The sequence below is a fragment of the Athene cunicularia genome (assembly GCF_003259725.1).
Source record: "Athene cunicularia isolate RWA chromosome 5 unlocalized genomic scaffold, athCun1 chr5_part1, whole genome shotgun sequence".
Classification (NCBI taxonomy): Eukaryota; Metazoa; Chordata; class Aves; order Strigiformes; family Strigidae; genus Athene; species Athene cunicularia.
Genome location: NW_020799101.1, coordinates 34,654,897 through 34,669,787, shown reverse-complemented (window position 1 = coordinate 34,669,787; position 14,891 = coordinate 34,654,897). Strand labels below are relative to the sequence as shown.

Genomic DNA, 14,891 nt, shown 5'->3' with positions numbered 1-14,891 from the left:
TTGAAGGTTTTTCCATTTGATTAAATACATTTTCCATTACATAGCACTTTTTAAAAAGTGTCAAGTTCCACTGCAGATCTATGTCCTCAGGATACTTCATAAAATAAATGAGAAAACTCATTACCATCATGGAGAATTTTGAGGTTTTTTGATAATCTGACTAGCACCCTTTAGACATAAGCAGGAATATAGCCGATATATTTTTTATTTATATATATTTTTTTTTCCCTATAATATCCAAGGTGATATCTGAGCATTATAACCACAATATCATGGATTTTTTTCTTCCTATAACATCCTGCCTCCTTCACTTCATGCCTTTCAACTATAAATAATATTGATTATACTTAATTATAAAAAAGTCTAATAAATGTTGCCTTCTTTACAAAACAACTCTAATTCATGCTGAGAAGTGCAACCTTTTCACTTAATGAAACAACAATCTTGCAGAAAAAAGTGATTATGTAATTAAAAGCTATAAGATATGCATTATCTTTTCAAGACACCAAGTGCACTTCCTAAGTTCCAGAGACTTGATTAACTGTAGTTTTACTTTGGCACAGTTTCATTGCTGATCCATGCGGCCCATTTGTCTATTTCAGTAGTGAAGGAGCTATTGCATACAAGTGGCATTAGATATGATTTTTATTCTTAGATGTAGGGTAATGAAAAACATTCATTCATTAATGAAACATTCAACAAAGCTTCCAACCCCCAAATTTACATGGATTTTAATTGAATGTATGACATAACTTTGTCTAGAAAATTACAGTAACACCAATACTGTTAAAAAATGTCGTTTTAGAAATTTCTCATTATTGACAGGAATACATATGAACATGGAATTCTAAAACTTTCAATCAGTAAAAAATAATTTTGAAGTAAAATGATTAAATTCCGACAGCCAAAAAGGGTGTTTCTCAGGATTCTCTGAAAATGAGCAACCAACACCAGAAACCAACATGACATGAAGATTCCAATATATAAGATTTAAAGACACAGTCTCCAAAATAACTATTTTAGGCATTAAGATACACGTTAAAACCTAACTGATGGAAATGCTCAAAACTTGCCCAAGTATTTTCTGGGACATATCTTTCACCAATGAAGAAGCTTTAAAGGATTTTGCTAGCCAGTACTAGCAAAATACTTCTAAGGTACCTTCACCAACACCATATTCCATAGATCTCTTCATATGTTTCTGACTCATTAATTAATAGAACAGCTGGAAAGAAGCCTGACATAAATTTTCTTCAGTTTGAATGGACAAGTTGTTATCTTCTCACCATTCCTTCAGGAAAGTGTGAGCTATAAAACTCTCACTACATGTCTCAATACAGCCTCATGATAAAATCACTTAATCTAAGAAACTGGAGATCTACTTTAAAGCATATGCTGCCATAACCTATGAAAAAAAAACCCAGTCCCTAAACAGAGAATACATTGCATGGTTGTTCATTCCATCTCCTGAAGCTATAACACTGAACAGAAAGAAATGTCCATGAAGCTGGAAAGAGAAAATAAAAGGGAACATACTAACAATCTCGCCATGAGGAACTTGCTTGAGAGCAGAAAAAAAACCTGTGTTCTAGTGCCTGTAGATAAGCATCTCACTGGTCAAACACACAGTTAATTCCAAACGAGTATATAAAACCATAGCTGACCAGGGCATGCTCACTGCTTCTGGCCCTACTCCGTTTTGCTCAGAAGACCTTATCTGGCAGAGTGAAAGATCCACAGCACGCACAAACATGTACCTTTTCCAGATTACAGTCTAGTGGTTCTACCTAGGGTCAACAACTTTTCAAGTGAGATTTCTCTGTCAGATTAGAAATTAAGCATGCCAGCAGAAGATCAGCAGAGAGCACATGTCAGTCATTTTAAAAGCAGTACCTTCTCTCCCTGCAAGGTTGCAGTTCCTGTAAAAGGAAACTTCAGGCTTGGAACTCAGAAGCAACACTTCTCTGCCTGTACAGTTGCCTGCCCAATGGTTTGTTCTGCAAAATCTCCCCATTGCAATATCTAAAATCCATGCTAATGGTGTGCAAAACTCTTTGTTAATAAGCCTTGCTGTGTTATTTCATAACATGACTGTAGCCCTGTGACTCCGTAAGAGAACTGTGGGTTCTGCACCATGAGTATCTGGAAGTTTCTACACTCAAGGAGAAAATGCAGCACTGGAATAGATCAAATTCCAAATACACTCTATTTATTGTCCACACTTCTTCATAAGATTTCCAGTCCTATACCAGTTCCAGTTCAGTAGGTGAGATTTTGGACGACTTCTGAGGTACCCAACTCTCCACATGTATTTCATAAAGACAGGGACTTAAAATACGACATTTTGATTGGCCACACACATTAAATGCTGCAACACCAGGTTATTTTCTAGGTCTGTATTCCCTTTGAAGGGTATCATGGTAATTTCTGTAAAGCATTTTTGTAGATCTGTGTTACCAAAATGTTCTACAAAAACATTTTAAACAGAATTAGAAGGCACTGTGTGGTAGTTGTATGGTGTTTGGTTTCGGTGGGTTTTTTGGTCACCTTTGACCAATAGACCATTGTAAACATTGTAGCAAAACCAGAGGGTTGTGGCACCTATAAAATAGCTAAGTATTAACCATCTTATAATTAATTGTAGTTTGCCTTGAGCTCTAATGTGAGCATATTCAAACAGAATAACTAAAATCCAGTATGTGAATACTTTGTAACACTGTTATGGTGTAGCCAGACACGATGTATTTTACAGAAGTATATAAGCTATGTGACCATAGAGACAATGAAAGAGGTGTGCAGCTGCGCACCGAAGGCACTCAAGTAATGAAAAGTTGCCAGAGACAAGATAAGCACAAGGTAGTAAACTGGGCTGAAAATCATTCCAAATACATAAGAAGAATGAGTGCCCAGGCAAAAGAAAACAAGATTAGAGGAGACCCCTCTTTTTGGGAGGGAGGCAATCAGACATAAGCAAAGAGAGAAGTCTGCTTCACATCTGATTTCTTCAGTAGCCTAAACATCCAGTTAGGCTTCTCAAAATTTATAGCACTCTGCCTTTAAACTAACACATATATATTCGAGCATAATGCTAAGAAATGGGAAAATACAACATTACAGGAAAATTATTTATTTAATGTAAAATAAAAACAAACCCTGTTAAAGTCCTATTAAAAGACAAATTAAACACCTATACCCTCCCACTTTTTAAAAATCAAGTCCTCAAATGCTTGGCTTCTCCCTCTGGCACTATAAAAACACTAAACAATACTTTAATTTGGACAAGGAAAATGTCTCTTACATGAAGGAGATGTATTTTTCTTTGGATACTTCTTAAATGTCATAGTATACTTTTGAAAAGGTTCAAAATGCAAAACACATAATAAAATTACGGTGAAATTACCTGAGATTTATCTCCTCCAAGTACATTCACCATCACATCCATAACAGTCTCATGCATGCCCAAGACTCTCATTAAGTTAGGATGCTGATAAAACACTTTGTTGTTCATTATATCCCTAAAATGGAAGAAAAAGCAACAATGTGTTTTTAATAAGTACCACTTAAATTTAAATCAATGATGCACTATTAGGGATTTCAGAAATATTCATTCACTGTAGTAACATAATTTTAAATTCCTAGATTTCAGTATAACACAAAACCACCTCACAACTAAATGTTTCACATTGCTGTCATTCCTTTAATTTTCATTAATTCTATATAATAAGAACCTAAACTTTTAAATTATTTCAAAATGGCATTTCTTAATCTTTAAATTGTTCTTACCATCTGTTCTGTTTAAAGAAAAAAACATTCTGTGATGATCTAAGTGGAGAAGAATATATGTGTTTTTTTAAAGTAGAGAATGGGGATCAAGAAACTGAAATCTAACCTTGCCTCTGCAGTAATACCCCTTAATTAATTTGCTCAGTTCACGAAGTAGAAGACAATAAACAGACTTAATATTCAAGGTTATCTGTTAAGTGTGTTTTATCAATATTTCCAAAATTAAGACCATCTGTCAGAAGATGTAAAATGGCATACAGTCCCCTTAAGTAGGAATATTTTAACATTTTCACTCTGCCCACCATCCTCTCAACATGTTCTAGAATTTGCTGTAATGGTTTCATAATCCAGAACACAATTTATGTGTTTCAATAGAGAATCCAGGGATTTCTAACGTTTTAGGTCAACCTGTTAAAAACAAATGGTAAATAACAGACATCATACCAGCTTTAAAGAAATACAGAAAACTGGGAATGGAAGATGATTCATAATACAGCACCTCTGGGAAGGGGGTTACACACATGCCGAGATTAGACAAAATTTACCCTTTATTCCTCCTAGAATTCTCAGCAACTTTAGAAACTCAGCATCAGCAATAAATAAGGCAATACTGTCAAATACTAACTAATGAGTTGCTACCATGACCTGCTCAATTCAACTGAAGAGAGTAGTCTGCAATTTTTACAGACTATACAGTTTTTACAGTGAAGTGGTAAGAATAATGAAAGTTCCTTATAAGTGTTGTAAAGGAGAGAAATTGTTCAATATTCTTGATGAAGGACAAATAAATACAGTTCTCAGGTAATCATACTATCTTTTTCTCTCTTTTTAAATACACCATCTTAATTTAAATAATTAATTGTGAATTTTTTCCCCTTCCAACATTAAATGGCCTAATCTGGCAATTATTCACATAAAACAAGGAACACATATGAAGGCATGCACCATAATACCACTGCTTAATAGAGGTAATTTTATACCAAAACCACTGAAAAAAATATTCTCACACCAGCAGGTGTTACATAAAGGCAATTTCTTATCAAGGATAAAATAAGAAGTCTTCCATGTTCAAATACTTTAAGCTGCCACTGATGATGACATGATAAATACAAACCAGTTTGAAATATTTCAGTTCACAAAACCACTCTGTTGGTTCGACCTATCTGCTTGCATAAACTTCCCAATTAAAAGACATCAGCAAGGTTTTTCACTCATGTATGAATTACAATGTGAGTTTTCAGTTTGGGAAAGATGTAGTATTGACACCAATAAAGATTTAAATTATCTGTTTTCTCCAGAGCTGCTAAAACATGTATTTTGATGAAGGTTTAAGCATTAGGCTTAACTACAGTGAGAGGAGCCCATTTTCTTTAGATGAGAAATTACCTTAGTTCACAGAAACTTTGACACATTTGATACTGTTAGAGAGATCAGTTGGAGCCATCTTGGAAATATCTATGGAAATGAAAAATTCTGGTACATATCTGCATTTTAGTACAGCAGTAATTTTCATTCAGGATCTAAAATAAAAATATTTACTAATACAACAAAAAGTTTAACACAAAGTTAAAAGTAAAAATACATTAATTCCATACCCTAATCCGTTAATCATTAGCAATTCCTCCTCTTTTCCCATCCTGACACTGAGAAGTGAACGGATCTGGCCCAGTGCTGCAAGCAGATTAATGGTATCCTTCACAGAGGCAGCACTAATAGTGTATGCTTTCCTCAGCGCTTGCAGTAGCTCACCAATGCTGTCATATTGCCTACGAAGGAGGGTGTACATAATCCGCACTAATTCTGGATCTTGAATCTGATCTTCCTGGGACCAGCGCACCATAGTCTGGGATATGAGTTCTTTCAGTGTAGCTAAAAAAATAAGATACATAAAATTTTACTATTAAAATAACAAAAAATGTCAAAAACATGTATTATAGTAAAATATTAGATAACAGTAGACAAGCAGACTGAATAGGAATTTTCAACTGGAAAAATAATTTTTAGAACTTTCAAGATAAGTGTGATGCACTTGAGAGGCTAAAACCAAGAAACTTGTACTAAGTCAATACCAGCATTGTTGGTAATGGAAACTTCTTAGCTGATTGTGACTTTAAGAATCATCCTTATATGTTAGATCAAGTAAATAATTTAAACTTTTGATTTATTCTTCATTTCTACATCAAGATTTATAAAATTTATAAAAAAAATACAGCACAAACACTTTTTCATTAGGAATGACTGAAATTTAATTTCATAATGCCAAAGAAACATGGTATTTTTGATACTCATCAGACTAGGTTTGGAATACAGAAATTAGTAATTAAGTTTTCAGTAAACAGTTTATTGGCTGACAAGTATGAGTTCAATTACAACATAAATATCCATGAATGTGAGCTCAGCTTGCCAATCAATTTTGCCAGGGGGGAGGAGGAAATAAAATCTGTTCTAAATTTACAAAACTGCCAGAAAGGAGGGTGAGACAGCTGCCTTTCTAAATCAAATATCCAATGTAAGGCCTAGCCAGGATGGCTTGAAGAGCTTTTGGTGGTCATTCATTTGATGAATATTTGGCCGTTTTGTGGTTCAAACAAAGGACGCACATTGTCTTCGAAAAGATGATCTGCCTAGAAAAATCTTAGAATTGTATGATGATGCATACACACTAACAAGCAGGAGATGCAAACTGACTTAGAATAGGGGAATTTAATTTCTATTTCCCATCTGTTTGGGGAAAGACACTGCCACTTGGGAATACACTTTGAATAAATTGTATTGTTTGGAACTACACAATGCATATTGCTTGAAAGAGTTCTTTTGTATACGTTACAAGTTCAGTGACCCTGAAAACAATTTTTCTGAGCCCAGAGTTTAGGAAATTTACCTGAAAACTAAACACATGTTCCAGTGTTTGTTCCAACATACGTTCATTGTTGAGATCAAGTAGAACATGAATAATCACCTTTCCTCTCAAAACAATGCAAGTTTCTTTCCTCTATTTCCAAAAAAGTTACCTCTTGACTTTGCCAAAGTTCTTCTAATGGTAAGAACTGCCCCCTCCCAATTTCCAGAACAAACGTGCTTATAGCTAATGCAAATCCATTTATTTTTGTGACTACACTATCCTTTTACTTGTTAACTTTTCTCCCTTACATTACTTAATGATGTATTTGTAGAAAACTATCATTAATTATCAGATTTTGTTTAACAAATAGGCTCTTTTCTGTGGGGAAAGACTGTGTATAAGATTTAAGATTTAAATTATTAATTTTATTATTATTAAGATTATAATATTATTCATTGACAGCCCTATTCTTAGGGACATATTATGAATGAAAACATTAAACAAGCTTTGTTCCAAACACTGTATAAGTTTCTTCAAACAAAACAATTACTTCTTTCAGTGCAACAAGGCAATTTCCTCTGATTCTTGCACTAAACTCTTCTGTCCTAGAATAACTAATAATTTCCCAGAACTTTCCAACTCATTGAGTACCACTGATTTCTGGTTACATAAATATAACAAACTTCTTTTGTCAGAAAGTCAATGATCCTATTAAAGAATTACTTACTATGCTTTCTGACTTGGGGGTGGGGTGGGTGGATAAACATGGGATAAAAGCAACCTGAAGTGGTAAACTCAAGGAGGAGGTTAAGGCTTCCTCCTGTGAAACACAGGACTGTGTCTAGATGTTTTTTGATTATCTCTATGAGGATGACCTCCCTGATCGGCTTACACAAATATCAGCTCAATTATCAGTATCAACTCAAATTCACTGGCAGTCAAAAAGATCACATCAAAAGCCAGGATTTATTAAGAAAGGAAGAGTTAAAGGAGAGGACATTATGTCATTATGTTAATCCAAATGTCATTATGTTAATCCAAAAGTCACCCTTTTCAATACAACACAAGAAGAGACCATCAAATGAAGCCCATTCACAAGGCAGGAGCTTAGCCAAAAAGAAAGTGTTTTCTTCACATAATGGATGACAGAACCCTTAAACTCACTGTCAAAAATGTGGCAAATGCTAAAAGTGCACACTTGCTCAAGTGGAGACTACACTAATATCTGTCAGAAAGATAAAACCTGTTTAGACTCAGGAAATCTCCTGAAGAAACTAGAGACTGTGACAGCATTAAGTTGTAAGTATTACATCTTATTGTTTTATTCTCACTTGCCCCCAGGTGACTATTTGTGGGCACTGTTTGAAACAAGGCATTGGGTTAGATGGATCTGAATCATTACAGTCTTACCCATCATGTTACTCCGCAACTGTAGAGACTGCTTAGTGCTTCTAGCTCCAAGTGTATAAGGCTCATTCCCAGGATTAATTTCTTAACTATTTCTTAAAGATACAGAACTTTGAAGTCCAGTTTCTAATGCCTAAAACTAGAGACTTCTCAAGTTGCCACTCCTAGCCACCTACATATACTCACCCACATCTAAGCATGGCAGTACACTCTCAGGACTTCTAGCTGAACTCCTGCAGAGGAAAGCCTTGCAAAATTTGGCAAACACATTATTCATAATCCTTTAAGAGGCATTAGAGTTCAAAACTTCGGGAAATAAGAACATAGTTCTTTCTAGGCTGCTCTTATGCCTTCTATGCATCTTAGTTCAGGTTTAGCAGAGTCTGTTTAGGGTCTTTTTCTAATCAGATATATTGTGACAGTGATTTGTTGTTTCCTCCCCTCTAATCCTTTCTACTTTCTTTTCCCCTATACTGAAACAGAGAAGTTGCTGTGTTTGTTGCACTTGAGGAAAAAGATCTGCTTGCAACTCAGCCAAAAGATGAGAGTAGATGAGAAACAATCGAATGTGATGACTCCAGCATGGTCTCAATAATAGCAGTAGTCTGATATTATTTCTGACTGCTAATAAATCATAAACGTACTGTACTGCAAGCACTCTGTACCCAAAATTTAAAAGACAAGCAAGAAAAAAATGAAGCTAACAGCCAGTAGGAAGTCTGTGGTAACAACTAGTAAGTTATCATTGTTGTCTTGGTGTAAGTAACATTCAAAGGAACAAGGTCTCAAAGGACACAGTCTGTGATTCTTCAACTTAATGCTGCAGTTGCTGCTTTTTTTTTTTTTTTTTTTCAACAGATACTTAACCTTTTCACACAAACATTCTCATATATCCACACTAAGATCACTGTGAAAAGTCCATGATTCATTGTTTTAACGTGAAAACTCAATTAGGGCATTTGTTCAAATCAATTCTATTTCCTGATTTCTATTCTAGGACCAGTAATGAAGTGTATACCTTCAGAACATATGGTCCTACATGAAAAAATTGTATTATAATAGCAGATACCCTCCCTGAGTTAGAGGCGCCTGAAGAGCCACAGTTAAGTAAGACTGACAGTCATAGTTTCTAGTCCTAAAATGCATGAAGGTCTCCTTTCATTTCTACGTGCAGAAAAACAATAGAGCAGATATATGACTCACTGTCTTAAATAAAAAGTCTTTCTTTGCCATTCCTGGTGTGTAAGGGATACTATACCTTTTACCCCACACCTCTCGCTTGGGGAAGGGGGTGAAGGGCAGGCCAGCGGATTAACCTGTAACAAAAGCTGGGAGCAAACTGAATATATGACATGGTGACATTGATAACCAGCTAAAATAGTTGCTAATATTTTTTCAGTTTTTAAGTTTTAACAAGAAGTTGCACTGCCTTAACAATCTTTCAAGGCTGTGTGATGACTTCCCCACATATATGCCTTATCTAAATTATAACTTGACAGTTACAGAAGTCCCATCATCATAATTAACACTATATTTTTTGCCTCAGTGTGTTTATTATCTGAGTTCTAGCTTGTCTTTAGAAATAAATTTTACTAATTCATCATTAACACTAGCTTAAATTGCTAGTATTCCTCTCCTAAGATAAAAGTCCATTTGTGAGTAGGTATGAATGCATTCTTAGAGGAAGGGAAGATTTCTTTGTGAAAAATAGTTCCTTTCTATGAATATTCACACTCTAAGTATGTATGACCAGATGCCCAAGGCCAGAAAATTTTGGCCTTAGCAATAGGTACACATCATGCACACCAGCCCCCCTTCTCATGCATATAAGACTGGGGTACACATGGACTACATACCTCACAGTCTCCAGCTACAGTCAAGTATAAAATGTAATGTAATGTAATGTTATGTAATGTAGCATAGATATAATTTTTCCTTGTCCTTTAAATTACTTCATCCATATATATATTTGTGCTATGCCTGGCGAGATTATCTGAAATTTCTAGAAAAACAGACACTGTAGAATCACTTGTCCAACACGCATTTCTTGTGACCTAAAGTGGCAGTATATGAAATATGCAAACTGCTCTCTTCTAAGGACCAAGCACTGAGGCTTTAAGAGTGAAAGCTTCTTGATTCATGACAACAGAATCCACATGAAGCCTGAAGAAATTATACTTTCCAGATACCAATAGGTCCTACTACCATTAAAGAGAAAGCAGATGCTAACAGATGAGTCACTGGAGAATAAAACCCTTTCTCATGCAGCACGTGATATTATTATAAGAATTAATGTATATACAACCTTGTATCAAGACTAAAATACCAAAATACGCTTTCAAGACAGGATAAACCCTCTCCAGTGCTTTACAGAACAAGCAGATCATGTAAGAGATATCCTGAGATACAAAACAGCATTGCTGCTTAGTCTCACACAACTCTGATGAAATTATTAAATCTGAAATGAAATTAACTGTTCTGGGTCTGTACAAGGACCTTTTGCTAAACTGAGCAAACTGGAAATAGGAAAGAAGCACTTACTACCATTGTTAGTTACAAGACCAACCTCAAGTCACTTGCACAATTCTGTAGGTGATTTTTGGATGGTGTTATAGAAACTCAGAGCTGGCAAAACCCAATCTTCATTTGCAAAGGCAATGAGATACCTCAGCAAAAAATTTATGTACTAAAGAAAGAGCTGGTGAAATCTTGCTTTTTGCCTTAGATATTCCTCACCATCCATAGTCACTATCAAGGATTGAAAGCTCATAAACATATGACAGCAAAGACAAAACCTCCGAGATTCACACTACACATCAACCTCACTGAGGGTAACACATGGCAGTGAAAGTCAGGTGAGTTGCTCAAAGAGGCTCAATAAAACTCATGCAGACAGTAGGGGAACTGTATTCACAGAACCAGTCTCGCCTGTTTAGACCATGAACGCTTCTCCCATGTTAGGGAATAGCTTCTGAGAGCGTACAAGTACAGGAATACTGCTCAGAATGAAAAGTCTGTGATTTCAAGTGTTTCAGGGTGTTTATGTGCACCCTGTTATGCAAGTTTGTGTGTATATGTGCCCTAAGAAGAGGTAGTAGTAGGAAGGAATATCAACACTTTGTTTTGCAACCAGTTGTTCCTTGCCAGTAACAGAACCAGCTACAATAAATAATTTATTAGAGGAAGGAGAGCCAAAAGAACAATATACCTTCAAAATGCAACATGAAATACTGCAGAGATGAAAGAATAATGACAAATTGCTACTCAACTGAAGCAGACAGAACTGCGTATAACTTCAGGATGTAGGACTTTCCTGTCTTCCATATACAAACTCTGGTTTGCTCTCAAGTAGCATAGAGTTTGAACTAATCTCTGTAACAAACATTACAGGAAGGTGTCTGCAACATTTTTCATTTCAGTGCTTCCTTTAATTAAAAGTAGTTTATCTTTGAGACAGCACTAATACATGCAATAGTCTTTTTTCAGCTTTACACTGCTAAAATGACTGCATGCAATTATCTATTACTTAATGCTTGTGCATAATTTCTTAAATTGGTTAACCAACTAAATAATATTCTTCAAAGCATTATGAAGAAATAACCAGCTGCTATGTATGACATCCCACTGTGATTATGAACATGCTTGTTTTTTCTGAAAATCCAGCATTTCAGAGAACAAAAACTGGTTCACATACAGTATAGCAGTTATTATAATCTCTGGCAGCATTTACCAGTTAAAACTGTTTGAATGCAGTAAAAAAAAAAGTTTTCTCTCTATAAAAGTATATAACTAAACACATTACACCCTGTAAGTGTTCAACTATTTGCTGGATAATACTTCTGAATCTGGTTGCAGGAATATGAAGAAAACTTGCTGAAATAAATTCTTAGTCTCCTTTTCAGCTTGTTTTACGCCATTAGGCATGGTAAAGTAATAAGAAGACAGATATGAAATATTGCAAACTTACGGCATTTGTGTATAAATAACAACAAATGTCATTTTAATTTACTCTTCTACAGAAAAAAAATTCCATCTTTATGTATTACAAAAAATATGAATTAAAGCGCTAAGTTAATCCATCATTCCTCTATGTGTAAAATAACCTTGATTCAACTACATTTATGTTTCTTACAAGAACTAACTTTAATTCAAGAGTAAAAACTTTCATCAATTAACGTCTGTCAGGCTTTGCACAGCTATCTCTCATACAATATGGATATATATGTTATCAGCTGATACATACATCATATGAATCAAGTCCAACCAACCTCCAACAGTGCCTTGCACCATGTAGTGTCAGGCCATTTTAGGAAGAAAGCTCATCAACTATCTGCTCAGCATCAACCCAGACAGAGCTTAGACTGTTTGGCCTAGAGAAGAGAAGTTGCAGGGGCAATCTCATCAATATATACAAATACCTGAAGGGAGGATGCAAAGAAAACAGATGCAGGTTCTTTTCAGAGCCCAGTGACAGAAAAAGATGCGGTGGGCACACACTGAAATACAGGAGGGTCCATCTGAACAGAAGGAAACACTTCCACTGTGAGGGGGACTGAACACTGGCACACATTGATCGAGGAGGTTGTAGAGTCTCCATCCTTGGAGATATTCAAAAGCTGTCTGGACACTGTCCTGGGCAACCAGCTTTAGGTGGTCCTACTTGAGCAGGGGGGTTGGGACCACACAACCTCCCCTTCCAGCCCCAGCCATTCTGTGGCTATATGAATCACTGCCACAGCACATAACAGATCTGAAAACAGGTATAAAGACTATCTGTTGGCTTACTATTAAACACCATTAAACTAATTAACTTTAAATAAATTATTGTATTGTTTCAACAGTTACTCTCGGTTCTCTGTTGTGCTTATTCAGCCGTACCAAGTGTAAAGACTGTTTTCAGTAATGTGATATACCTTCCCCATATATATTATTCCTAGGTCTGTGGATTAAATTGTCTCTCATCTCATCAGTTTCAAAACATATACACAGATATTTCAAGTGTTTTGAGTTAAATATTTATATTTTTAAGAAATGTTCATAGCTTAATATTACTCAGCAAACACATAGGGATATCCCAATCCTCCTCCCTCTATAACATTCTGCTGCAGAAACGAACATTTAAAAAGTTTCTGCTCAATGGTGTCTGTTCTTCTCATGTATATTTAAGCAACGTGAAAACTCACTGTAAAGGGCAATGAAATTTATGAACTATATAGAAAAGTTTTCAGGAAAACTGATGATATCTAGACTATTTTTCTCTGCCTTCTGATTTTAGAGACACACGTTAAAGATCTATAGAAGTAAAGAGTAGAATAAAAAATAACAATACTAAATTCGGAAAATTCTCTTAACTAAAGCATTTATGAATACAGAATTTTTACTTGTGATAAAGATGTTCCTTCTGTTTAGTTAGTCAAATAGATTGGATATTTCTTTAAATTCAGAAAGGATATGGTTAAAAAGGATATGGTGTGGATGTATAGAAATACACTCTTGCTGACTGCATACACCTTTAACACTTGCATCACAGAAGTATTTATGTGGAAAGAAAACTTACTAGGAGATTTCTCTTCTTCCTCCTTAGGTTCTGCTTTTTCTGCTTTTGGTGGACCTTTGATTTTGTACATTAGTGAACGAAGTTTGCCAGTCAAGGAGGAATCTTCCTCTTCTTCTTCCTCCTCTTCTAGTGGAATACCTTAGCAGATAATAAAACTGGTTAGAAACCAAACATAACCTTTGAAGATTAACTCCTTCATTTTTAAACTATTTAAACAATACCAAAATATCTACAGGCATTTCATCTGGCAAATTTCATACAGTATAAAAAAAATGTAGTAAGACCAGAAGCTTTAACATATTAGCTACAGTAGCACCCCTTAAATTATGTTTATTTCAGTATACATACTTCCTATATCCAAATTTATAGTATTATGTTTTCAGTATTTGACCAAAGAGGTGGTATTTTTGAAAGATTCTACTACAGCAATTAATTTTGACTCAGAAGCATATTTGATTAAATATATGATCCTTTGTTTCATATTGCAGAATGTAAAAAAAAAAAAAGTATGGCCATATCTCACAATACAGTACAAATTTTCAGTCAAGATATTTAGCAGTCATAAACAAACATATTAACTGAATTTAAAATTGTCAGAATGTAGATGTTCAGAGATTATACCAGTGATACAAGTTTTCCATGAAAATGTATATAATGAGCCGGGATGTCATTTTACAAGGTAGTTTAATACAGTTCAGTTCATTACATTGCTTCACAAACATTCAAAGCATTTTCAAATCTTTCACACCTCTTAGTGATGATCAGATATCACAGGCATTATGTGCAGAAGCACAGAACATCTAAGCAGGTCCCCTTCAGACCAGAGCTAGTTGTGCTGAGCTGAAATGCAAGCTTTTGCTGTTTGGCTGCTGGTCAAAGTGAAATTGAGAAAAGGAAAAGATTTTCAGACAGAATACTAAAGAGATACAAGGTGGAGCAGAGGGAAAAGAATCAACTGCAGAGGCTAAAACTGTTTTTTTAAAAAAAGAAACTAAGAAATAAAAGATGAAATGAAATGTGATATCAAGGTTGGAGAAACTGCCACTGGAAGCTACCAAGGGGAAGGAGTGATAGTTATGACTAGGAGTGACTACGTGACTAGGTATAAAAAAATTCAGAGGCAGTGGGATAGAATGAGAGAGCCAAAAATTGGAAATTGAAACTACATATGGAATTTAAGGAATGGGAAAAGTGAGACTGCCCGGGCAAAATGAAAATCTAAGAATGAAGGACTGCTACAGTCAGTCTGGAAAATCTAAGAACAGGAAACGTAGCCAATAAGAAGAGGAAAGAGAAAGCAGA

At 35.2% G+C, this 14,891-nt stretch overlaps 1 protein-coding gene across 1 annotated transcript in view; it reads right to left on the bottom strand.

The window, feature by feature from the left end:
* The window catches only part of RYR3 (ryanodine receptor 3), a 242,309-nt gene that overhangs the window by 103,069 nt on the left and 124,349 nt on the right, over positions 1–14,891 (bottom strand). The window contains exons 39-41 of the mRNA XM_026848909.1: positions 13,590–13,727; positions 5,379–5,652; positions 3,401–3,515 (exon numbers count right to left, since the gene is read on the bottom strand). Of these exons, the coding sequence (XP_026704710.1) occupies positions 3,401–3,515; positions 5,379–5,652; positions 13,590–13,727 (527 nt within the window). The remainder of the gene's footprint in view (positions 1–3,400; positions 3,516–5,378; positions 5,653–13,589; positions 13,728–14,891) is intronic.